The 24,404-nt window shown below is 46.1% G+C and overlaps 1 protein-coding gene across 2 annotated transcripts in view; it reads left to right on the forward strand.

The window, feature by feature from the left end:
* The first annotated feature begins 1,428 nt into the window (after positions 1 to 1,428).
* The window catches only part of AGO1 (argonaute RISC component 1), a 35,518-nt gene continuing 12,542 nt past the window's right edge, over positions 1,429 to 24,404 (forward strand). The window contains exons 1-12 of one of the 2 annotated variants that reach the window (XM_075553850.1): positions 1,429 to 1,680; positions 7,307 to 7,490; positions 9,302 to 9,422; positions 9,854 to 10,035; positions 10,433 to 10,569; positions 10,784 to 10,918; positions 11,049 to 11,136; positions 11,713 to 11,860; positions 16,503 to 16,622; positions 17,053 to 17,184; positions 17,308 to 17,441; positions 21,932 to 22,116. In XM_075553850.1, the coding sequence (XP_075409965.1) occupies positions 1,656 to 1,680; positions 7,307 to 7,490; positions 9,302 to 9,422; positions 9,854 to 10,035; positions 10,433 to 10,569; positions 10,784 to 10,918; positions 11,049 to 11,136; positions 11,713 to 11,860; positions 16,503 to 16,622; positions 17,053 to 17,184; positions 17,308 to 17,441; positions 21,932 to 22,116 (1,591 nt within the window). In that variant the 5' untranslated portion in view covers positions 1,429 to 1,655. The remainder of the gene's footprint in view (positions 1,681 to 7,306; positions 7,491 to 9,301; positions 9,423 to 9,853; positions 10,036 to 10,432; positions 10,570 to 10,783; positions 10,919 to 11,048; positions 11,137 to 11,712; positions 11,861 to 16,502; positions 16,623 to 17,052; positions 17,185 to 17,307; positions 17,442 to 21,931; positions 22,117 to 24,404) is intronic. The other variant, XM_075553856.1, reaches the window with a different exon arrangement.

The following is a 24,404-nucleotide window of genomic DNA, read 5'->3' on the forward strand; positions in this document are numbered from 1 at the left end:
AAGGTCTATTTTTGGTATTCCTTGGGACTTCATTGCTTTGCTTCCCTCGCCCTGGTGTGGTGGGGTCAGATCAGGCACAATTCCTACACTGTGCCTCCAGTGTTGTTCCTCATAGTGATATGTGTCTGAGGTATGTTGTGCCTCGTGTTGGGGCCGGTCCCATTGCCCTCTCTGTGCATTGTCTACTCTGAGCAGGAATATCATACTTGGGGCTTGGTGGGCCAGGATGTTTCCCACCCACTCTTCCTTCCGTCTTCGTTTGCTCCTGTGTGCTCTGATCAGACACACCCCTCTCCCTGAGCTGTAGCTTCAGTGTTGTCCTCTGTAGTACATTTTCTGGGAAGGAAGTGGGGTTGTTCCACGCAGTTGCAATTGGGCTGGGCTCCGCAGACTAGCATGTGTTTGACTCCTTAAATTTCCACTGTTGGTAGGCGATCCAGGAGGAGCTGTCCAGCAAACACTTGGAAATAAGAAAAGACTGGAGATAAAGATGGGGAAAGACAGGAGAAGAGCTCTCCAAGGGGAAAGGGGAGAATGGAATGAGAAGAGAGCTGGTTTTGGATCCAGGGTGAACCATAGTATTTAGCAAAAGCCGCAGGAACCCTCAAAGGAGATGGAAAAGGAATTAGCCAAATTGGGACCTCAGAAAATGAAGAAAGCAAGAAGATTCTAAAAGGAAGGAGAGGCATGGATTATGATGTCAGGCGTGACTGAAATAAGAATGGAAAACTACCATTGGATTTTGTCAGCAAAAGTCATTTTAAGTAAGGTGATGAGGGTGAGAGCAGATGGGCAGAATTCAGCATGAGCTGTAAATGAAATACAGGCAGGTCCTTCCCAGGGACTGCAGATGGTAGCTGCACTTATGTTGAGACGTGGCATATTTTGGGGTAGGCAGGGGCTGTTGTATCTCTCTGGTCTCCGCGTCCAGTAGAAGGTCTGGAAAAGAGGGTGGCGTCAGTGAGTTGAGCGACGAGGAATGGAGAAAGTCTTCAGGGAGGCAGTCGTTCTACAGCCAAGACTTGAAGGATGAGGGTGATTAGGAGAGGTGGGAGGCAGGGTCTCTGGGTGATGGGGCGCTAGAATGTGTAAGGGGGACCTGGGTATGAGGTGGGGTCCCGTTATGTGCTGGTGGTCTTGCGTGAATGGGAGATATGCGTGTTTGAGTTTGCAGGGGGCCGTTTGGGGAAAAGGTACAGGGCCGGAATGCTGCTGCAGGGGTGGGCCTTCCAGTCTCTGTAACGACACTGCGCGGTTTCGCGGTTTCCGCGGCGCCTCCACTGGAGCCCTCCCGCTGGGCTGCATGGCAACGGGTGACCGCCAGGGGCCGCTGCCTCCGGTCCCCGGTGCCCCCGCCCCTCTCCGTTGGCCTTTGTTGCCGTCGGAGCGCCCCGCTTGACTCGTTCCCGTCCGCCCTCTGGGTCTGGCGGCCGCGCCTGCGCACTACCAACTGGCCGGGTGATCGAAGGGGGAGCTGCTGCAGCCTCCGCGGCGGTGGCTACGGAGGCTGCGGGGGTGGCGGCGCGAGCGGCCGGGCTTCGGGGGGGTGCCGAGCCCGGCCCGGGAGCCCTAGCAGTGAGGGTGCGGGGTACGTAGGCCCCTCACGCTGGACTCCAAAGTCTCCAGGCCGCCTGACCTCCGCACGGGTATATGGGATGGAAGCGGGACCCTCGGGAGCAGGTAAGGGCCCCCGGGAAGGGGATTGCTGTGCGTGCTCCAAGGACCAGAGAGCTCCCGCGTGAGAAGCGGGTTTCCGAGTGAAGGAAGGGCTCCTGAGTGAGAAGAGGGGCCCTCCTGGGATGGGGGCCCAGTTTGAAGGGGGGCTGTGTGCAGTTCCGGGAGAGGAAACATTCTGAAGGCAGGGCTGAGCTAGCAGCCGTTTGTTAAAGGAGGTTGTGTGCAGTCCTGGGAGTGAGAAGTAATCTTGGAGGGAGGGCCTGATCGCACTCAAGGACTCCGGCAGATCCGAGGAGGCCTAGGGAGAGGCCCGGCAGGTGGCAGGGGGCGGGCTCCAGGTGTCCTGGAGGGAGGGGGCGCGACACTGATGGGCCCCGGGGGGGGGGGGAGCTCAGTCTGGCTGGACTGGAATATTGTCTGTCTTAGTTCTCTAGTGCTGCTGTAACAGAAGTGAATGGCTCTAACAGTCAGAAATTCCTTTTCTCATAGTTCGGGAGGTTAGACTTTCGGATTCAGGGTGCTGGCTCTGAAGGGGAAGGCGTTCTCTCTCGACTGAACCTGGATGAAAGTCCTTGTCTCCTCCGAGGTTCTGCGCCTGAGAGATGTTCCTGTGGCTTTCGGTCTATCTTCCCCCAACTCTGCTTCTTCCCTTGGCTTGTTTTAATATTTTATATCTCAAAAGAGATGGATTCAAGACACACCCTCCACTAATCCTGAGCATTAACATAACAAAGGCAACCCATTCCCAAATGGGATTATAAACACAGGCATAGAGGTTAGGATTTACAACACTGATTTGTGGGGGAACACAATTCAATCTGTAACTGTGTCTCAGGAATGAGGCGCCAGAGCTGGCTTGTGAGCTCCGCCCCAACCGGGCCTGACGTTGGGGTGAGGGTCAGGGGGTGGTGGGCGGGGAGCCAGCCCTGGGATTCCCCCTAGTGAGTCTGGGGAGCCAGAGCGGAGGTGCAGGAGCATGCGCGGAGGTGGCTGGCTGGTAGGGGCTGCCTGAAGTGGTGGGGGCGTGGCTGGGCTGCTCAGACCGTTCCCCCTTCCTGGTCCGGGTTTAGCGAAGGGGCACCCCTACTACGTTTATGCTTGCCCAAGTGAACAGCGATGGTCCCCTCCCCCGTCCTGGGGTCTCTTAACACGTGGCGCTGAAATCCCTTCAGGCACAGTGTGCCAAGAACGGTTAAGGGAAACAGCCAAACTGCCTTTCCCTGCCACAGTAATACGGAAAGACTGGGACAGAAGCAATTTGGGGATAGGAGTGGGTCCACCTTGTAACTAGGTCTTAGAGAAGGTTACTGACTGTGGGACCCAGTCCACCTGGAAGGGGTTCACCGCCTTGTTTGCCCATTTCTGGGCTAGTACTGAGAAGAGTATAACTTTAAATCTAAGGACAATAAATAACCTTTCCTTTAAACTGTCTCTTGATGTGACCAACCGCCTGACCTCTTCCTATACTTTAATATTTTGCACATTTCCTATACACTACTAGTTTGTCAACGCCATGTCATTAGAATCTAGGTTGCAGCTAGCTGATGGGTAGGGGGCAAAGGTAAGAGATTTTACCCTGCACCCAGTTGTACCAAATCTCAGCTGTATCCTTAACTTCTTTTTCACAAGCAAGCAAGAGAAATGGAGGTAGGGCTTCCCAAGAAGAGACCCCAGGATGAGCCTTGGGATATTGAGACCACCTCCTGTGCTCTGTGTCACTGAATCTTTCAGGTCACTTCTCATACTATATCCCATTTGCAATAGGATTTACTTTTCTGGTGGAAAGATCTGTAACTTTTAGAACAAACCCCGCCACCACCTTCACTTTTCAAGGAAATATCCCCTACCAACTTACCGAAATCATCCATCCAGTGGTCTCAAAAGTACTGATTGAGTACTCATCTCCAAATACAAACAACCTTCCAGAGACGCTGGAGGTTCTAAGAATACAGTGCAGAAAACAATTGACTTTAGTGGTCATGACTTTTTTCGCTCCTGTAGGGCTCTCTCCATTCCAGGAGCTCTGAGTCTTCTAGGCTGGAGCCTGTTTGAAAAAACCTGTGGGCTAGAGGAGGTGGGTGGGTCACAGAGGTCCAGGTGAATTTCTGAAGAACTCACTGAGATCAACACCAGACTGCTGGTGATTTTGTCCTGATGAATTCTTTATAAGCTCTGGAGTGAAAAAGTTGACTTTTTTTGTTTGTTACAACAACAAAAAAGTGAGGGGACAAAACCTGTTGTTTGGAATCTGTTGTAGCCTTGGGAAAAGCAGAGTGAGACAGGTTTTGCCTCATTGAAGTATGTAACAGAAATTCAGTCTGGAAACTTCAGATGGAGAAACCCCCTGTCTTCTTCCCAGGCTCAGACTATTTTCTTGGGGGTTAGAGTGGTGCCTTGAGATGGCCTGAGGCCTGAGAATACACAAAAACTAAGGAACTGAATTGTTGCTGCCTTCATTGGACCAGGTGCCCCCTGGTAGCATAGGGTTAGGCAACAGCAAGGTCAGCGGTTGGAAACGACTGGATAAAGATGAGGCTTTCTACTCCCCTAAAGAGTTACAGTCTCAGGAACCAACCAGGGGTTTTCTACTCTGCCGCATAGGATCACTGTGAGTCAGAATTGACTTGATGGCAGTATAAGGTTTGCCCTCTTCCTCCTCCAAACTGGACTTGTGCTCAAGTGTGACCAAGCTTATGGTCTGGACTGGAAGCTTCCTAAGGGCAGGGCAGTGCAGTGCCTGATTTGTCTGTAGAACCAGGAAGTACCTAGTGTACATAGAACCCGACACAGTTCATGTTTATTAACTGAATTGAATCATGGTAAAGTTTGCTCCTCTGTATATTCTCATGTGTGGACAAATTCTTCTTTGGAGACATTGTCTTTGCTTATCTGTTAGCTAACCCAACCTTGAATTTATGACTTAAAAAAGCAGTCTGGCTCCCTGGGTGGGGATGGGGGCGGGCATGTAGACTTGAGAAAGAATTCCGAGACCTAGGCTGTCTGCTGTTCTCTAGGCCAGTTGAGGATGGGGGGGAGGGAGTGTCCTTTGCAGGGCCCCTCCTTCCTTGCGCTGTCTGCAGGGAAGGGCCCCGCCCCTTTCCCCCTAGGCCCAAGCTTTGTCCTTGTGCTGGGGCCCTCATCTGCATCACAAAGTGGCCGTCTGTCCCTGTCTGGCTCTGAAGGGAAGTGTCCCTTTCTCAGACTAAAAGCTGGGGGTTGGGTGAGTGGGGGGCTTTGTACAGCTGTAAGGCCTTCAGGGGGATGGGATGGGAAAGATTACCACCTCTCCCAGCCTTCCTAAGGGTGGGGATGGAGGGAGTAGGGACTCTCCTGTTTTCTCAAGACTTTCCTGGAGTAAAGGATGCTCGGCCTGGTGGGTAGTCCAATTTGTGGGAGAGAGAAAGCTTTGGGGCTAAAGTATCAGTCCCAGCCTCCGACTTTTCCACCCAATCCACAGCTCTAAGCAGTGTCTTTCTTCCAAAGCCCCAAACATTCATTCTGTTTGAGAAGCTGAAGGAGGTAAATGGAATCAGAGGAAGGGAAGGGTATCTCTTAACTGGCCACATCCACAGTCCTATGCAGAATTTGTCATTGTTACTGGGCAGTTGCAGGTATTTGTGTGTTTATGTGCTGTGTGTGCTTGTGGTATGTTCATTCATTTGATGTCTGTGTGCTGACCTGTGTGGCAGGCACTGGAGCGTCAGCAGGGCCCAGGGCAGATCACATGCAGTCTAACGCAGTGAGGAGTATTGGAATAAAGATAAGGCCGCCATTGGGTCTGGGTGTATGTGCTGAGTGTGGCCGGTTTGACTTTGGTTGTGTTCAGTTTTTGTCCAGCTCTTTTCGAAGTAGGTGGCCAGATAATAGTAGTGAGCCTTCCACTTTCCATGTAACTGAGTTCTAAAGGCCTTGCCCCCTCTGGCTGGTTCTCCATTTCCCTGGCTGCAGAGTGTGGTTGGATTTGACAGGTGGTTACAGAGAGACAGGAGCAGCTCAGGCTGGGAAGTGTGCCCCTCCCCTGAGTGGTTGTGACCTCCTCCTGACCCCCAAGCCTATACGTCCCATTCCTCCCCACCCCACCCCCTGGCAGAGCTCTGAGGAAGGAGGCTTTGGGTTGGCTTATTTCCCCCTCCCCTCCCACCTGGCCTGGTACTGTGTCCTGAACAATAGTAGCTGAGGACAAAGACTCCTCTTAGACAATGTTCCTTCTCTCTTTCTCTACAAGCTGGAAAAAGAAGGCTGAGGGCAGCAGTCAGATTGGTGACAAGAGAAGAGAAAGGAGCAGGATGCTGGCCCCGCCTTAGCCCCTTCCCAAGGGCCCCCCTTGGTGTTAAAATGGATCCCTTCTGCTGCTGTCTGGGCCCTCTGTGGAAGGAGCAAAGGGACATGAAGGGGTCTGCTGAATATAAGCTGAAGGAACAGCAAAGACTTTCTATTCTCCTTCCCACCCACTGCCATAGGGTCTGACTCATAGCGGCCCTATAACAGATGAGAACTGCCCCAGAGGATTTCTAAGGCTGTAAATTTGTGTGGAAGATCGGTGCATCTTTTCCCCGTGGAACCATCAACCCTTTGGTTAGCGCTCTAACACTAACCACTCTACCACCAAGGTTCCCTCTGCCTCCCTGTCATTAAGTCATTTCTGACTCATGGGGTTTCTGAGGCTATACATCTTGAGAGGAGCAGGTAGCAACAGGGTTTGAACCACCAACCTTGCACATAGCAGTCAGACACTCATCCAGCGCTTACTCAACAGCAGCACCAGGGCTCTTTGCTAGGACCCTGAATCTTTCCTTTTCTTGCCTCAGTGTTCTATATTTGGTCTGTTTGTGCCCAGCTTTCTTCATTTGGGCTTTTCCTTCTTAATATCCTCCATTTGCAGCCTCACTTCTGCTGCATTTCCCAATGCTAACCTATTTCATCTTACCCCCTGGCTTCCAATTCAAGGTTTTAACGTGTTTTATTTGCTTTTTCTAGTCCCCAACTTTAGTGTCTCTCGCTTTCTTAACCTCCAAACTCTTAACTTTTTGGTCTCCTTCCCTTTTCTGTCTCTAACCTAGCCTTCTCAGTTGCCTTAATCCTGTCTCAGATGCCATCCCCACCCACCCCTGGCCTCCTTTGACTCTTCCTCCAGTCTGCGTTGTAGGGGAACATTAAGAAATGATGCTGAAAAAAAAAAAAAGAAATGATGCTGTTTGGCATTCAGGATGGTAATGAGTGAGAAGACCATCTGGATGGCAGAGACAATAGGACATCTTGGTCTTCTGCCTGCCAGATACCTGGTAGGAACAAGGGTCTTCATCTAGTAGCCAAAAAAAATTTTTTTTTTATTTACTGGGAACTAGATTTAGCCTCTCTACCTAACACATAATAGAAACATTACAAACTCACTTGACAGATTTAAGATAGACAACGGGGATAATTTTCCTGACTAGGGAGAGGTTATTAATTAAAAAAATGAAAAAAGTGAGTTTGAGGTGTCAGAACCCATGGAAACCTTCAGCTGGGTAGGCAGGCCAGAGGCTTTCTCTTGCTTTCCTGTTCCTTTGCTGAGAGGTCCGTGCCTTCTCTGGTCATTGGTGATGAGGAGGCTACTAGTCTGGCCTCACCGGCTTCTTTGTCTTCACAGCTGCGGGCGCTTACCTGCCCCCCCTGCAGCAGGTGTTCCAGGCCCCTCGCCGACCTGGCATTGGCACTGTGGGGAAACCGATCAAGCTCCTGGCCAATTACTTTGAGGTGGACATTCCTAAGATTGACGTCTATCACTACGAGGTGGACATTAAGCCAGATAAGTGTCCGCGCAGAGTCAACCGGTAAGTGATCCACCGCTAAGCCACCAAACCTAGGAACCTTCCCTTTCCTGTTGGAGGGGTAGGAAAGGAAAAAAGGATGAAGGCTCAAGAAAGCTTTGGAGGAGGAGATGGCTAGCATTTTCAGGTACTAGAAATAGCAAAGTAAAGTAAATGCTTAAAAGGTCCATGAACTTGGCCATTGGGAGCCCATTGGTGGCTCCTGCTAGACCAATTTCAGTAGGGTAGTTAAGCTTATCATCTGACTACAGTGAGTTAAATGCGGCAGGGGAGATGGCAGGGGGAGAGTACAATAGGCGCTACTAAGTTTCCCCAGAAACTTGGTAGAGAAGTGGGGAGAGAGGAGCTATGTTGGCTAGAGGGGTCAAGCATGTGCCTTGAACATTTCACTGTGTGTTGAAATAAGTGAACGAAGATGTTTTAGGAATGAAATACAGATATATTTACAGACTGAGGCAAGCGAGCCCAGGGAGGAGGAGAGGTTCAAAGCTAGAGATAGAGCAGGAAGGAGTGAGAGTCACATTGAGGAGTACAGCACAAGAATCCAAGCTGGAGACACTTTATTTTTAGAATTAATTTTATTGCTTAAAAACTATGTACAATGTAAAGAACTCCAAATATGACAGAGTACCCGTGTAAAGGTTCCTTTAGTGCCCTGTCTCCAGTCTCCTAGTGCTTCTCCACAAAGTGTTCACTATTATTATTCCTAGCTTGCCAGAGATTTCTCTATGGACATACAAGGATTTATGTACATAGAGGTTTTTCTTAAACAACAACAAAAACCACCTACAAATTATGACCTCTCAGATACCTATTTCGGGAGCTTGCTTTTATTCAATTGGGAAAAAAAGAGCTATTTGGGGTATAATATAAATCAGTAAATACAAATCAACCTTATTTTTTTGCATTCACCATAGGTATGCTATTGAATTGCATACATTATAATTTAATCTGTAGGGACATTTTTAGGTTGATTTAAGCTTGTTACAAAAATGGAACTGCATTGAATGTTGTTGTGAGTGCATATGCAGGGCATATCCTTAGGAGTGGAGTTGCTAGCACAATACCTTAAAAATATTTTTAGATAATTGCCCTGCCCCCCCTTTAAGTTGTAACAACTTACACTTCCACCAGCAAGGTATCAGAAATTCTATTCCTCATGCCTGCTTTACTGAAGTCTGATTGAGTCTGAAACCATGTGTTTATAGCTGTTCCCAATCTGTATCTTGAGTGTTTTTTTAACGAGCGGCATTCAAGAATTTTAGTGGAAAATCTAGAGAAGTCAGTTAGTTGGATGAGCTAGGATTTGAAGGATAGATGGACATTCTGGGGTTTGGGACAGGAAATGACGTTAAAGAGATGAGTGGAGAGAAAAGGTGATGATCGGTACTAAGGGCCTTAGAGAGATGAAAGAGATGAGGCTCTTCTTCCAGCCCTTACCCCCATCTATTTTTGCATCTCAACTTGTCCTGATTCTAGACAGTCCCTGGGATTAAGCCTCCCCACCCCCCAGCTGCCTCCTCTGCTCAGGGGTCACTTACACCTACTCATTCAGGTCATTTAGAGCCTGGGTCATTTGACGACCAGCAGCAACACCTGGGAGCCTGTTAGAAATGCAGAATTTCAGGTTTCTTGTCTTACAGAATTGGAATCTGTGTCCTGATAAGATCTCCAGGTGGTTCATATGCATGTTGGCATTTTTTGAGAAGCGCTCAAAAAATACAATTTGAGTAGCTATTGGGTGTGAAGAGTAGTAGATGGGGCTTTGAAGTGGTAGTCTGTCAGCTTCTATAGGCCATCCCTGTCCCCCACAGGGAAGTGGTGGAATACATGGTCCAGCATTTCAAGCCTCAGATCTTTGGTGACCGCAAGCCCGTGTATGATGGAAAGAAGAACATTTACACCGTCACAGCACTGCCCATTGGCAATGAACGGGTGAGGTTGAAATCATGCTTGGCCTGTGTCAGGGTCCGGAGTGGGATAAAGCCCATGTAAGCTTATTTGGAGTATGGTGGTCCATTGTTTGTGCAGAAAAGTATGTTCTATGGTGGGTGGACACTAGGTGCTGGTGTGTGTTTATTCTGTGTGCCAAGCCAACTCAGATTCGACTTCCTGTAAGGTGTGGTTGAAGGAGACAGAAGCAGTGAGCTAAGGAGGCTGTGGCTAAGTCTCCTTTTGCCCAACATGTGATGGTGCCTGCAGACTAAGGGGCTGGTTTCCTCCTGGGTCCTCATTGTGACCCCTGCCTGCTCTAGGAACTGATTCTAGGCAAATCCATAGTTTGGGGACATTTGGACAGGTCAGGGAATGTGAGATTGTGGGAAAGAAATGGCAGTCCTTCACCCTTGTCTCTCACCTTCTTGAAGGTGGATTTTGAGGTGACAATCCCTGGGGAAGGGAAGGATCGAATCTTTAAGGTCTCCATCAAGTGGCTAGCCATTGTGAGCTGGCGCATGCTGCATGAAGCCCTGGTCAGCGGTCAGATCCCTGTTCCCCTGGAGTCCGTGCAAGCCCTGGATGTGGCCATGAGACACCTGGCTTCCATGAGGTACTGGGTGTCGTTAGTATCTGGGCAACAAGTGGTGGAGAACTGCTGTGGGGTAGGAGGGAGATGAATGCGAGTATGTAGTTATGTCTCACTATGTACTTTTCAGAAGAAATCTTTCTTACAATAAATCCCCTACCACATGCCATGCCATGTGTGCATAGAAATTTTGGTGGTTTGAAGTCCTGGCCCTTAGATCTCTTTGGGCCCTATCCCATCTGTCCCTGTAGGGCAGAGAAAGGGTAGAGACTTGCACAAGGTCACAAAACTAGTAAAAGATCAGAGGTGGAATTAAAGCCCTGGTGTCCTGCCTTCCAGGCCAGGGCTCCTCCGTGCCCAGGATGCCTCACAGGGTGGGGGCCTGTGCCCGAGGGACCAGTTCTCTGCCTGTCCCTGCCAGGTACACCCCTGTGGGCCGCTCCTTCTTCTCACCGCCTGAGGGCTACTACCACCCGCTGGGGGGTGGGCGTGAGGTCTGGTTCGGCTTTCACCAGTCTGTGCGCCCTGCCATGTGGAAGATGATGCTCAACATTGATGGTGAGTGGGGAGAACCGTGGAACCAGGGGCACCCCGAGCCCAGGGCCCACATTCCCAGCCTGTCCCTCCCAGTTCTGCAATCATACTCCTACTCTAAGCCCTGGGGCCTCCCCTATCCCACTCCCCTATAAGGAAGGAGGGTGTAAAGAGAAGTGCCTCCATTTGTCCTCGAAGATAAAACCTAAGCTGAGCTATCTCTGCCCTGTGCCCACAGTGTCGGCCACTGCCTTCTACAAAGCGCAGCCGGTGATCGAGTTCATGTGTGAAGTATTGGACATCAGGAACATAGACGAGCAGCCCAAGCCCCTGACTGACTCTCAGCGTGTTCGCTTCACTAAGGAGATCAAGGGTGAGGACCAGGCTGGAATGAGAGACGGCACTTCTTTCTCTTTAGCCCTAAGAGGGAATCCCCCTTGGGATAGATGGCCAAACACATGGGCAACCTCTTACAACCTTGACACAAAGTGTGTATGCCCCAGGCTTGAAGGTGGAAGTGACCCACTGTGGACAGATGAAGAGAAAATACCGTGTGTGCAATGTTACCCGCCGCCCTGCTAGCCATCAGACGTAAGTTGGCAGAACTTAGCCATTCTCTGTTTGTAGAAAAGGACTGAGATTCCAAACACACTCTCCTCTATCCTGTTCCCTCCCTCACTGCCCCTGAGAATGAGTCTTCGCCAGGCATTCTCCTAGCCTTCCCTGACCCTACCTTTTTACCTTCTTGGTCTCTATTGTTCCTCCTTGGGCCTTTACCATAGAGCAAGCTTGTTATCCCCAAGCTTGTAAATGCTAGAATCTCTCTCTCAATTCTTTCCTCTAATAAGAAATGTGTCACTGGTCTTGACTTGGGGAAGCTGTCACTAATTCCATTTCTGTTCTTGAGCCAGACCACACTAGCTCCTCTTATGTCAGACTGTATGCTGGACCCTAGAAATACAGATGAGCTAGGCATGGCCCTGACCTTTGTGGAACTGAGATCTTGAACTTCTCCCTGGGAGCACCATATTGCCTGATTTCCAGTGAGCAGCTGTTCTCAGAGGAGAGGCTGGGTTGGATGAGGCAAAAGTTTGGGACTTTCCATGGCTGTAGGTCTAGTGGGTCTGAATGCTGGCCTGTGATAACCACTTTCCCTTCCCCAAACAGGTTTCCCTTGCAGCTGGAGAGTGGACAGACTGTGGAGTGCACAGTGGCACAGTATTTCAAGCAAAAGTATAACCTTCAGCTCAAGTATCCCCATCTGCCCTGCCTACAAGTTGGCCAGGAACAAAAGCATACCTACCTGCCCCTAGAGGTGAGACTGCCAAGTAAGGGCTGGGCTGGGGAACAAGCATTGTCTCTGTACACTGACCACGAGATCTGGTCTTCCATTTGTAGTCTCATCTTCCTTTTGAAGTTTGGAAAATTGACATTCTGAGCCATATGAGGTAGCTCTTCTATGAAATGTTCTCCTCTTAGCCTCCATCCTGTTCTCCCTTGTTCGCCATTCAGGGCTTTGAGACAGAGGTGCATATTCTATTGAACAGTTTAATAATTAATTAATTCACCCACGACAGATTTCAGATACCCACACTCGTGTTCTACTCTTAATTCCTTTCTCTCTTGTCTGGAGCTGGGGAGTGAGGGAGGAGAAATTTCTCAAATGAATTAAGAGATAGAGGCGTATGTTATTTTACCCAAAATGGAAATGAATGTTAAGTATTATGTACGTTCTATGTCCCCTGTGATCAAAATGTCTTTTGAAAAAATGTTAGCTCTCAGATTGACATACTTGTATACTTCAGCTCATCTTTGAGATCCTACAATAGAGTAATAATGCAGTGTAAGTCATAGAATGCACATACAGAGTAATTAGGCTACATTTGAACTGGGAAACACTAACCAAACGTTGAATGAGAAACTACTAAAGTGTGCCTCATTGTCTAATCCAGTGGTACTCTGAGTGTGGCCATTGGAGCAGTAGCATTGGCCTCACCTGGGAGGCTAGTAGGGATGCGCAGAAGAAGACTCCACCCAGACCTCCTTAGAATAAATCTGTATTTTAACCAGACCCAAAAAGATTCATATACACGTTAAAGTTTAGGAATCACTGGCCTAGACTACTCTCTGACTTTTATTCTAGCAATAGGAGTTAGGTAGCTGGGAACGAAGCTCAAACTTCGGATTTCAGAAGTAAGCAAAGGGAAGGAAAGATCCCCAAATGCACAAACACTGATTTGGGTGAATAGGTGCTGATGGGCAGAAAGTGAGATAGAGGCAACATGTTTTTAGTGTTTAAACAGAACTCTGTATGGACAATCCCGGCAAAGTAGGTAGCTTTAGGTAATACCTGCTGGAAACTGAGATTTGTTAGCAAATTAACATTGCCTCTGTTTAACCAGGCGTTCCCAACGTGAATATCTACATATAATGCCTTCTATTGTAATATCTACTGTTTATTTAACAGATACATATTGAACTCTACTATATGTGTATCATATACCACCTAGGTGCCAGAAATCTCGAGGTTAATAACTTAGACAAGCTTCCTGCTGCCATGGAGCTTCTGTTCTAAAATGGGGAGCTAATAATATATTGCAGCTAAGTAAGTTAGTTTCCGATAATGGTAAGTGCTGTGAGGACGATTGTGGTGGTTGTCTAGAGCTGTCATAAAGTCTCGCAAAGAGCAGGAACTTCCAGTGGTTTGGGTCTGGAGGTTAGCAGGCCATATTTAGGGTGTTGGCAGGGCCGTGTTCTCTCTGGAGGCTCTATCTCGCTCAGCTTCGGTTAGCTCCAGGTGTTCCTTGGGCTTACAGCAGCTTCTGTTCTCACGCAATGTTCTTTCCGACATGTTCCTCAGTGTTTCTGCTCGCCTTTTATAAAGAATGCTATTCATGTTGGATTGGGATCTAACCATTGTGACCTCTTGTCTGATGACTGATAACATCTTCAAATACCTATTTCCAAACATGGCAGTGTTCATGGGTATTGGAGGTTAGGATCTCAATGTGTCTTTTAGGAAGGCACAGTTCAGATCATAACCGTGATAAAATTCATAACAGTAACAGAAGAGTGAAGAGAGGAGGGAAGGAGACATTAAAGCTAAGGCCTAAATTATAGAATAATTTATTCTTTATAAGAATCTGAGGAAAGAAAAAAAAAAGAATCTTAGGAAATAGCAAGCACAAAAGCATTGAAACATCAGTGAACTTGTGGCTCTTCCAGGGAGTGGTCAGAATTGGGTGGCTTGTAGTATGTAAGAAAAAAAGTAATAGGAAACAATATTGGGAGAAGTGCAGGGGCAAATCACATAGCATATTATGGCCAGGTGGAATTATTTTTAGAACAACTCTTTTAAAATAAAATTTATATGCCATAAAATTTATCCTTTTAAAGTATACAGTTCATTGATAATTAGTGTAGTGACAGTTAGGTAATCATCACTCATATCCAATCCCAATTTTGATCCCCTCAAAAGGGATCCTGTACCCCATTAGCAGTTGCTTCCCGCTCCTCCCTCCTCAGCCATAATGAATTGTTTTTCGGATCTCTGGGAATTTGCCTATTGTGGATATTTCCTATAAATGGAATCATAACAAAATGTGTCCTTTTATAACTAGCTGCTTTCACTTCATGTTTCCAGTGATTGTAAGATAGTAGCATGTGTCAGTCCTTCATTCCTTTTTTATTGCCAAAGAATATCCCATTGTGTTTAGCCATCAATCCATTTGTTTCGTTTGGTTTTCATTTGGAGGCTATTGTGAATAGTGCTGATTTGAACACTGGGATATAAGTTTTTGTATGGAAGTGGGTTTTCATTTCTCCTGTGTATGTACCTACGGGCAGAATCATGTAGTAACTGTGTGCCATTTTGAGAAATAACCAGGTCGACTCAAAGGGGCACCATGGTACAGTTACCAGCAATGTGTGAGGGTTCCAGTATCTGAAACCGTGGAATTTTAAATTTAATAATAATGATTTCTCAGATTATTTGTAGAATATTCTCATTAAATGTGCTTATAGTGGTAGGGTTTTATCTTCTATAACTACAATCTAGCTGTAGAACATTTTATTTCCCCCCAAAGCTCCCCAAAATATACCATTACTCATAAGCCATCAATTCTCATTCCTCCCCTATTGACCCATGGCACCCGCCCCCCTCTCCAGCCCCTGCTCATTAATCTACTTTCTGTCTTTATTAATTTGTCTGTTCTGTACATTTCCTATAAGTGGAATCATACAATATGAGTCTTTTGTGACAGACTTCTTAAACTATTATAATGTTTTTAAGGCGCCTCCATGCCAGAGTATGCAAGTAGCAGAGACCCTGAGTAGTATAAATATTTAACACACTTTGCTGCTAATGGCAAGGTTGGGAGTTTGAGTCCACCCAGAGACAGTGAGGTGGGATTTTGTTCTGATTGTAATAGGAACCCAGTAGAGGATTTCAAGTAGAATGACAAAAGGACTTGAATTCTACAGCTGGAGACCCAAACTACCCAGTGCCTAGAGTCTAGGTTTTAGGTCTTCTTTAAGTAGCTATCCAGACCCTCGCAAGTGTCAGCAAAGTCATTTCCTCATTTCCTGATAGTTCCTCCCTGCTTTAGTCGTTTGCCAGTTTTGATTCTGTGGCTGAAATCTTTGGAGAGCTACAACTTCAAGGGGCCTTCAAGATCTCGGCCTTGTAAATTCCAACAACATTGGTTTTTCCTTAGGTGAATTGACTATTCTGTGTATTTGTACTACAATGTTAAAGGCAGGTGACCTTGACTTAGTTTCTACTTCTCTCATTTTAACATGAATTCTGAGGATTAGGCAGGGAGCCCGTACATCAGTTGTAGGTTTGTGTGTGTACATACAAATTACCTGTTTCATTTTGTCTGAGTTTACACAACAACCTTATACTCAATGCCATCAAGTCTGATTTAGACTCAGAGCCCCCAGTTAATGGCAGGGTAGGATTGCTCCTGTAGGTTCCCAAGTGTAAGAGTAGAAAGACGTATCCTTCTCCCAGAAATCTTTTAAGGCAGCTAATATTTTTCCCGTGTTAAAGATTAAAGAACCAGAATCTTGAAGTGGTTATGGGACTTGTCCAAGGTAACATGACCTAGAAATAACAAACCTGAGCCTCAAACACAAGCCTTCTAAACTTGTTGCTTTTCTCTACTCTGCCACCCGCTTTTCTGCCCATGAAATCATCAATACCATATCCTGGAGAGTGGATGTCTTGTCTATCACCAGAAAGCCTTTTCTCATATCTATGGTGTTCTGGTGGACCTAAAAGAGAGGAACCGAGTAGCACAGTGTTCCTCACTCAGATATCAGGCCAAGGGAGGCAGTTATTTCTGTAGTCTTAAATTTACTATTGAGAGCAATCCCTAGTCCCCCTGGTGGGGTGTAGGATGTGGGATGTAGCCATTGGAGAACTGCCTACTACTTTAAGAATCGTGTGTGTGTGTGTGTGTGTGTGTGTGTGAGAGAGAGAGAGAGTTTTTCAGTGTTTGGAAGATGCTATACTGGCTCCTTTAGTAAATAATGTGCTATAATTTTATCGATATTTGATATATCTTAGAACTGTACTCGGAGTACAGTTGAAGTGCTCTATTATTTTAAATCTCCAGACATCCTTCCGAGCTTGTTATTGTCCTCCCTATCTAACTAATGAGCCCTGAGGCCAAGGAGCATTAAGTAAACTTGCTCACAGTCAAATAACTGCTAATGCGATCCTAAGGAGCCCCATCCTAGGGACTTTGCATCTTAGTTATGAAGGCTGTTCTGCCTTTTGTATTGTACTGAATGTTTCCTAATTTACATATCCGGTAAAATTCAGGGGAGAATATAAGTATGTACAAGGTTGACTGAAATCAGGGCCTCTTCTCTCACTGTGGGGCACCAGGTACAGGGTGGACTGTGGACCATACTCAAACCAGCACTACCTGTCCTTCGTATTTCCTCAGGTCTGTAACATTGTGGCTGGGCAGCGATGCATCAAGAAGCTGACTGATAACCAGACTTCTACTATGATAAAAGCTACAGCCAGGTCGGCGCCTGACAGACAGGAGGAGATCAGCCGCCTGGTCAGTGGGGCTACAGAGAGATACATGCTCATTCCTCGGGGCCCCTGGGAGTCTAATTGCTCTTCTGTCCCATCAGGACCCTCAAGAAGACCTAATTGTGGATTTGGTGTTTATAGCTTCAAAGGCTGCTCTGATTTCTGGACCCTACAACTAATTCCTGTCTTCACCCCTGTGCTCTGCACCCTCGCTTTCCCTGGTCTGTCTCTGTCTGTCTCTGTCTGTCTCTGTCTCTGTCTGTCTCTCTGTCTCTCTCTCTCTCTCTCTCTCTCTCTCTCTCTCTCTCTCTCTCTCTCTCTCTCTCTCTCTCTTTCTCTCGTCAGGGCTGTTGATTGCCACTTACAGCCTCGCTTTAAGACTCCTAGGGAGCCAGGGGACGAGCAGTGTTACCAAACTGCTGCTCTCATGAGATGCCTCATCTTTTGCTTTGCAGATGAAGAATGCCAGCTACAACTTAGATCCTTACATCCAGGAATTTGGGATCAAAGTGAAGGATGACATGACGGAGGTGACCGGGCGAGTGCTGCCGGCGCCTATCTTGCAGTACGGCGGCCGGGTGAGCAGGGTCAGGGCCAGACAACATCTCTGGGGCCTATTGGGTGGCTGGGTGGGACAGGAGGGGCTTTTTGCTCCCCTACACACCTGCCTCTTCGAGGCTCACCTGGGCACCCCCTTTGCCTACCCTCAGAATCGGGCCATTGCCACACCCAATCAGGGTGTCTGGGACATGCGGGGGAAGCAGTTCTACAATGGGATTGAGATCAAAGTCTGGGCTATCGCCTGCTTCGCACCCCAAAAACAGTGTCGAGAAGAGGTGCTCAAGTAAGGAGGGTTGGGGGTATGGGGGTGGGGTGGGGGGGTGGGAAGAACTGCCTTGCCTCCTCCCAGCTTCAAAGGGCCAAGATTTATTTGGTGGGTTCTCTGCCCTTTCTAATCCTCGAATTTCTGCTTCCCTTGCTCATTTTAGCTTAAACACCTTGTCCCTTTTCTCTTCATGTGTAGTCAGGAGTCTGAATACGCGGCCATAGCTGTGTCAGAGAAGATGCTTTCAGGACATGAATCTTCTGGGGGAGGCCTAAATAATTTCATTGTCAAAATCATTATCATTGGTAGTAACAAATAGTAGTAGCAATGACTATAATGTTTGTCAACATTGTACCAATTACCTAATTTATGTTCCCCCATCTCATCTTCACTGTGGAGTAAATAGTGAAGTGATTTTTCCATTTTCAGGAGACCGGGGTTCAAAGAGGTTAAGTAACTTGTTGGGGCTTCTGCATTACAAAAGTGTCAGAGCTGGAGTCATATCAGATCTGAACCCTCAAAGATTGTGTCCCTAATTGGAAACCAAAAAAAGAGCAGCTTATTCAGGTGGTCCTCTGAGCTGTCCTCTCCAACATGTGGAATTTTTGCAGTCAGTTTCAGGTGACCTGAGTTAGGTGAACCTGACCTGTGGTGGAAGGGCTGGGTGTGGTGACAGCAGTGAGAAAGGCAATAGAGCCCGTGACTTAAAACAGGACTTGGGGGCATAATAATCCTAAATTAGTGAATGAGGGGGTAAAGCAGTCACAAACATCCTCTCTTCCCCCTCCCTTGCCCACGTCCCCTTGCAATTTTTTTTTTAAAACAGCCTTATTGAGATGAAACCCTGGTTGCACAATGGGTTTAGCATTGGACCACTAACTGCAAGGTCATCTGTTCAAACATACCCGCCTCTTCTCCAGAGAAAGATTTCCAGTCTTGGAAACCCCAGGGAGCACTGGATCAATTCTACTCTGTCCTCTAGAGTTAAGCTCCGAAGACCAAGGAATTGACTTGACAGCAGTGGATTTGGTTTTATTCAGAAATATTTTAAATACCACAAATTCACTCACTTACAATGTACAACAGTTCAGTGGCTCCTGCAATCTTCTGAAATGGTTGCTGCTTGCCTCTGGGTCCATGAGGGATGAAGAAGTCAATGTAGGTGATCACTGGGCATTGATGAGGACCATGGAAATATAGACCTCGTGGATCCAGTTTGCCGTGAAGTCTGTGTCAGCATTGTTCTAGCAGCCTCTGGGAAATACAGAGACTCTGGTTGTCCTGCTCCCACAAATTTCCTATTTCCCTCACAGAATCCCAACACCACGATTGCAAGTGTAGTTTCTCTCAATGGGGTCGTGGCCCCTTGCTTGGATTCTTGTTAGCCTCTTCGGCTCGATGGTGTAAGGGGCTACACACTGAGCTGCTAAGCACAGAATCAACCATTCAACCCCCGCGTTTCTCAGTGGGAGAAAGATTAGGATTTCTCCTCCCGTAAAGATTCACAGTCTCAGAAACTCACAGGGACAGTTCTGTCCTGTCTTTTTTTTTTTTTTATTAATCTTTTTATTGGGGCTCATTACAACTCTTATCACAATCCATACATACATCAGTTGAGCAAAGTACCCTTATGCATTCGTTGCCCTCGTCTGTCCTGTCTTACAGGGTCACCCTAAGTTGGAATCGACTCGATGGCAATGGTTTGCGTTTAAGGCCAGGCTGCCCTTGGTCTAGGCCTACCTTTGGAAGGTGACCCTTAGCAATACTGGAAAGACTTGGAGCCCCCAGGTGTCTCTAGGTGTATTCTCTGGATGCTGCTCTCTCTTCCATATCTTTCCCCTGCCCTTTTCTTTTGTGACACAGTCTACTGACTTTGGGTATTTTGGAGTATGAAACAGATAAACTTAGATTCTCAGAGTTGCAAGGGTTTATTTGTTCAGCCAACCTCTTCTCCCAGTGACCCTAAAGGCAAGGGAGAAGAACATGGCCTGTGCACCCGCTTCATGATTTGATGTTATAGTTCTGAGCTAAAGATAAGAATGTAAGGATCCTTAGGCATGGGAGTGGGTGAGATTGTCCAGGGAGAATGTTTCTAGTAAGGAGATGGCTGAAACTCGAGCCACAAAACCTAGGAAGGAGGTGGAGCAAGGTCCTCAGTAAGTATGAGGGCATGGGATCCAGAATGCAGAAGGGTATTTTTCCACAAGACAGAAAAGAGGAGCGAGGCTGTGGAACGGAATAAATCCATAGTTGAGGTGGGTGAAGGAACATTAGATAGAACCTCATTACTTTAGCTGCATCACTTTTAGGATAGGATTTTGAGACCCTCCCCATCCTAGACTTCCCTTAGCACACTTTGTGACATCAAACGCTAATCCTAACAATATCCCAAGTGGGATCTGGTCGTGAAGAGAAGATTAGAAATACCAATTTTATTTTAGTACAGACTCACTTTTAATGGGACATGGTATAACATTGGCCATTCATGGAGCTGCACTGCAGTTGTATGAAGGCAGAGCATTGGGAGAACTACTACTGTTCAGTAGCCTATGAAAGGCTTAGCACTTAGTGATCGTAAACGTTGGCTAAGTTGTATCTTTTATTCTAAAATTGATATTGGAAAATTTAAATTTTTTTAAATTATTATTTCCAATCATTTTATTAGGAGCTCATACCACTTATCACAATCCATACATATGTCAATTGTGCAAGCACATTTGTACATTCATTGCCCTCATCATTCTCAAAACACTTGCTCTCTGCTTAAGCCCCCGGCATCAGCTCCTCATTTTTTCCCCTTCCCGCCCCGCTTTCCCCACCCTCATGAACCCTTGATAATTTATAAATTATTATTTTGTCATACCTTACACTGTCCGATGTCTCACTTCACCCACTTTTCACTCAGGGAGGAGGTTATATGTAGATCCTTGTAATCAGTTCCCCCTTTCTACCCCACACTCCTACCACAAAAATTTTTTAAATTAAAATAATTTAACACTCAAGTATCTGTCATCTAGAGTTCGATCATAATTATTTAATACTTTATTAAGAAAATAAAATTACTGATATATTTGAAGACAATTTTTTAAATTTTAATGTAATTTAATACTCTCCCTCACATCATACCTCATAACCTGGATTCCAAAAATGGCAAGAACTACAAAACCATGAAGACTGTTTGTAAAGAGATTTTTTTCCTTAAAGGATAACATGTGAAGTAAGGAAATAATTTATTAAAAATATTATTTGACTTTTGACATTAACTGGCAAACAAAAGCAGGACCATCATAGGCTGACTGTCTGGGAAGTCTCTCTGAACTTATTTCCCAAACTGTTCTTGGACCTTCACAATTGTGAAGGAAGGACCTTGGAAAGAAGTGACTGGTCTAGTGAGTGGGGAAGGTGGGAGGGGTGTGTTTCTAGACAAAAATATGAGCAGTGACGCTGGTTACGTTCTTCACAATGTCCACAGTCTCATATTTCATTCTACTTGCTTCCTTCCTCCCGGCCTTCTCATCTATGCTTTAAAAGTGGTCTTATGAATATGAAGTTCTTTCTTACCGTCCATCCTAGTCCTTTTTCTCCTTTCTGATGCAGCCGCTGTCACAGATTACTGCAACCTCCCTGTCTGATTTATATTGATTGTTTATACACACGGGGCTCATAAAGAGAGTGTGAAAATAGAATGAAACGATCATGGAATTTTTCCATGAGTTCTTTGAAGGTCCCTCGTATAAGTGCTTTTGGATTTTACACATAGTATGCTGTGTTGATCCTTCTTGTTTTATTTAATTAAAGGTTTATAAATCTATCATCATGCCATTATGTGCTTTATAATAAAAGTCAAACCTGATGCCCACATCCCCTATATAATTATTTTCATTTCTTTATTTGTATATTATTGCATTTGAATGTAAATGCAGGATTTCATAAATTAAATTTCCCTGTTACTCATTTTGTCTGGTAGTCTGACCTTGATTTTCTTCTTTTAATCTGCACATGCACCTCTCCTCCAGCTGCCTTCCTTCCCTAGCGTTAGAGCCCAGAAACCAAGGAAGGTAGCTTGTTCAGCAATTGGTTTTCAGGCTTCAGAGAAGTAGTAGTAAAGGAAGAGAGCTCCCCCCCATCTCCTGTGCTCTCATTGTAGGAACCTCATTTATTTTGAGCAGAGGCCTACCTGTTGGTATTGTTAAGGGCATACAATGGAGCATAGGAATTAGCTGCTTGTGTGGGACAAGAGTAGGGCACCCTGAGACTTCCCATAGAGTCCGTCTCTGAACTCCCTCAGCTCTCAGTGTCATTGAGTACTTAGCAAGCTCTCGACATGTCCTACTCAACTATATGTGTGTGCATGTCTCTTTTTCCCTTTTCTATTAGTGTGCTTTTGTCTTACTCATCTTAGCGTACCTCATGACCTCTCAGTGCAGAGCATCTGAGGTAGAGATGTTCGGGTAGAAGTATTAAAGTGGGCCTAACTGCCTCCTGTCATGACCATACTTGTGCTGCAGGAACTTCACAGACCAGCTGCGGAAGATTTCCAAGGACGCAGGGATGCCCATCCAGGGCCAGCCTTGCTTCTGCAAGTATGCGCAGGGGGCAGACAGTGTGGAGCCCATGTTCCGGCATCTCAAGAACACCTACTCAGGGCTGCAGCTCATTATCGTCATCCTGCCAGGGAAGACGCCAGTGTATGGTACAGTTCTTAGGGGACATTGATAATGTTGATGGGGCTCTTCTCAGGGTAGCTCCCTGGAAGCTTCTGGGGAGGGCCCCGTATGAACTCGTGGTTGGCCACAGCTGTTGGTGCTCTTCTTGTAGGAGGAATACTGATTTATATGAGACTTTGTGTCGTCGCCAGGCTTGCTTATCTGTTTACTTCCCTGTCAGTAGTGTTTCCTGGAGCCCTCTGTGTGTGGACTTGATGACAGGCTAAGCTGGGCCAGATGTAGAGATGGACTAGGCCAGACGCCTGTCTTTATCAGGGTATTCTAGTGGTTCTGCTCATCGTGTTGCCTTGCCTGAATGTTTTTTGAGTTTTCTCCCCTTTGAAAAAATGGGGATGAGTGTAATCCTCTCTGTGTGCCATTTTCCCTCTCCATCTTTCCTGCCCAAAGGAAGAAATGTCTTCCTCTTCCTCCCTCCCAGTGCTCTTGTTCCCACCAACCCTGCTAGGTATGGGACTTCATTCCCTTTAACCCTTCAACATCTAAAGATTCTTACCCCAGAGCACATAACTGCAATCTTGCCATCTCTTTTAGGCTTTTTTCTTCTTACTATTATTAGTAATTCACCAAATTTTTAAAATTTGTTCTCTATGTTTTCTATCCCTAATTTCTCACCAGGCACTCATTCAGCCTCTTTCATCTACCTTGTTTGTGCCTCTATTGACCTCCTGCACAGGGTCACTAATGGCCTTGCTCAGCTCTTCTCATTCCTTGATATCTAGATATTTTCTACTGTTTTGATCTGTATATACTCGAGTATAAGCTGAGTTTTTCAGCACATTTTTAAGGCAGTTTCGGTGGTAAAATTAGGTGTCTTGGCTGATATTCGGGTCAGCTTATACTCGAGTATACACGGTGCTTATCCTGGGTTGACTCTGCTGCAGTTGTCCATCTGGCAGAGTAGAGAGTCACCATAGGATTTCCTAGGCTGTTAATTTCAGTAGGGCAGGTAGCCAGTTCTTTTCCCTTAGAGCCACTGGTGGTGGATTAGAAGCACAGACCCGTTGGTTAACAGCCAAGTGCTTAACCATTGTGCCATCAGGGCTCCCCAAATAGCTCTCAGTGCCTGCTATGTCCCACGTTTCTGTTTTCTGCCCTCTCTTCTTACCTTAGTATTCTGTTGAAATTCTTGTCCATTTTGATTGCTTTGATCATCTTGTATATATATTAAAATATTGATCTAACCATTGAAGTCTTTGCATCTTCTGTCCATCCTTATCCCTAACTCGCTTATTCCCATGTGTTTGTGGATCACGTATTATATGTTAAGAGTCTATGCTAGGGATATATTAATTAGTTAAACATGGAGTCTCTTCCCTTATAAAACACTCTGGGATCTGTCATTTCTTCAGTAGCTTGTCAGCTTTTTATGACCTACTACTAGTAACCATTTCTCTTTGCTTATGTTTTTCGCATTACCTTTGCTTCTGGGAACCGTCATCTACACTTTGAAGGTAGTCTGTGTCCTCTTTGCTTCACTTCCAGTATTCTTTATTACAATCGTTCTCGTGATACATTCCCTCCTCGCCACCTACACCGAACCAATTTACATCTAATCTAGCTTCCTAAATATTTCCTGAATAGGTGGTTAGATGAGACTTTCATGACCATTCTACAAAATCAAAGCCTTCTTTGGTTCCCATTCACTACTGCATAAAAGACCCTGATCTTCATTTCATCTCTCCAACTGTGTCCTGCAGCAAACCTCTTGACTAGGCACAAGCCACAATATAGTGGAAAAAAAATCACTGACTCTGAAATTAGCCAGAAGTGAATTTCTGTCCTGACCAGGTTCATCTATTGGCTTTAGGCAAGTTGTCTAGTCCCTCTGAATCTTTTAAATTGTATAAAAAACATCTAGCATAGTGGATATAGTGGCATATCGTGGATACATAAACACTCATTTATGTCCATGCTTTCCAATCTGGCCTGGTTTTACTCACATTGCTTGCCTTTACCTTGAATATTTAGTGCCCATCTTCTTAATCCCCAACTTGTTCTTTAAATTCTCTCTAGCTTTCACAACCAGGTCAGATGTTAAGTGCTACTTAGTCTTTGCTTATCCCTCCTAGAGGGTGAGCTAATACTTGTTGTTTTTGTTTTGTTTTGAATTTTTTTCTGATTTCCTCTAGAAATGTATTGGATCTTCATTTAATCACTAGCTCACTTTGTATTTTGAGCATGGAGCAGATGTAAATCTGCTCTGAACCCTTTCATCTTCCTATAGACACCTAAGATAGTCTTCCACTAACATGAT

Source organism: Tenrec ecaudatus, chromosome 1, assembly GCF_050624435.1.
Source record: "Tenrec ecaudatus isolate mTenEca1 chromosome 1, mTenEca1.hap1, whole genome shotgun sequence".
NCBI classification, from domain to species: domain Eukaryota; kingdom Metazoa; phylum Chordata; class Mammalia; order Afrosoricida; family Tenrecidae; genus Tenrec; species Tenrec ecaudatus.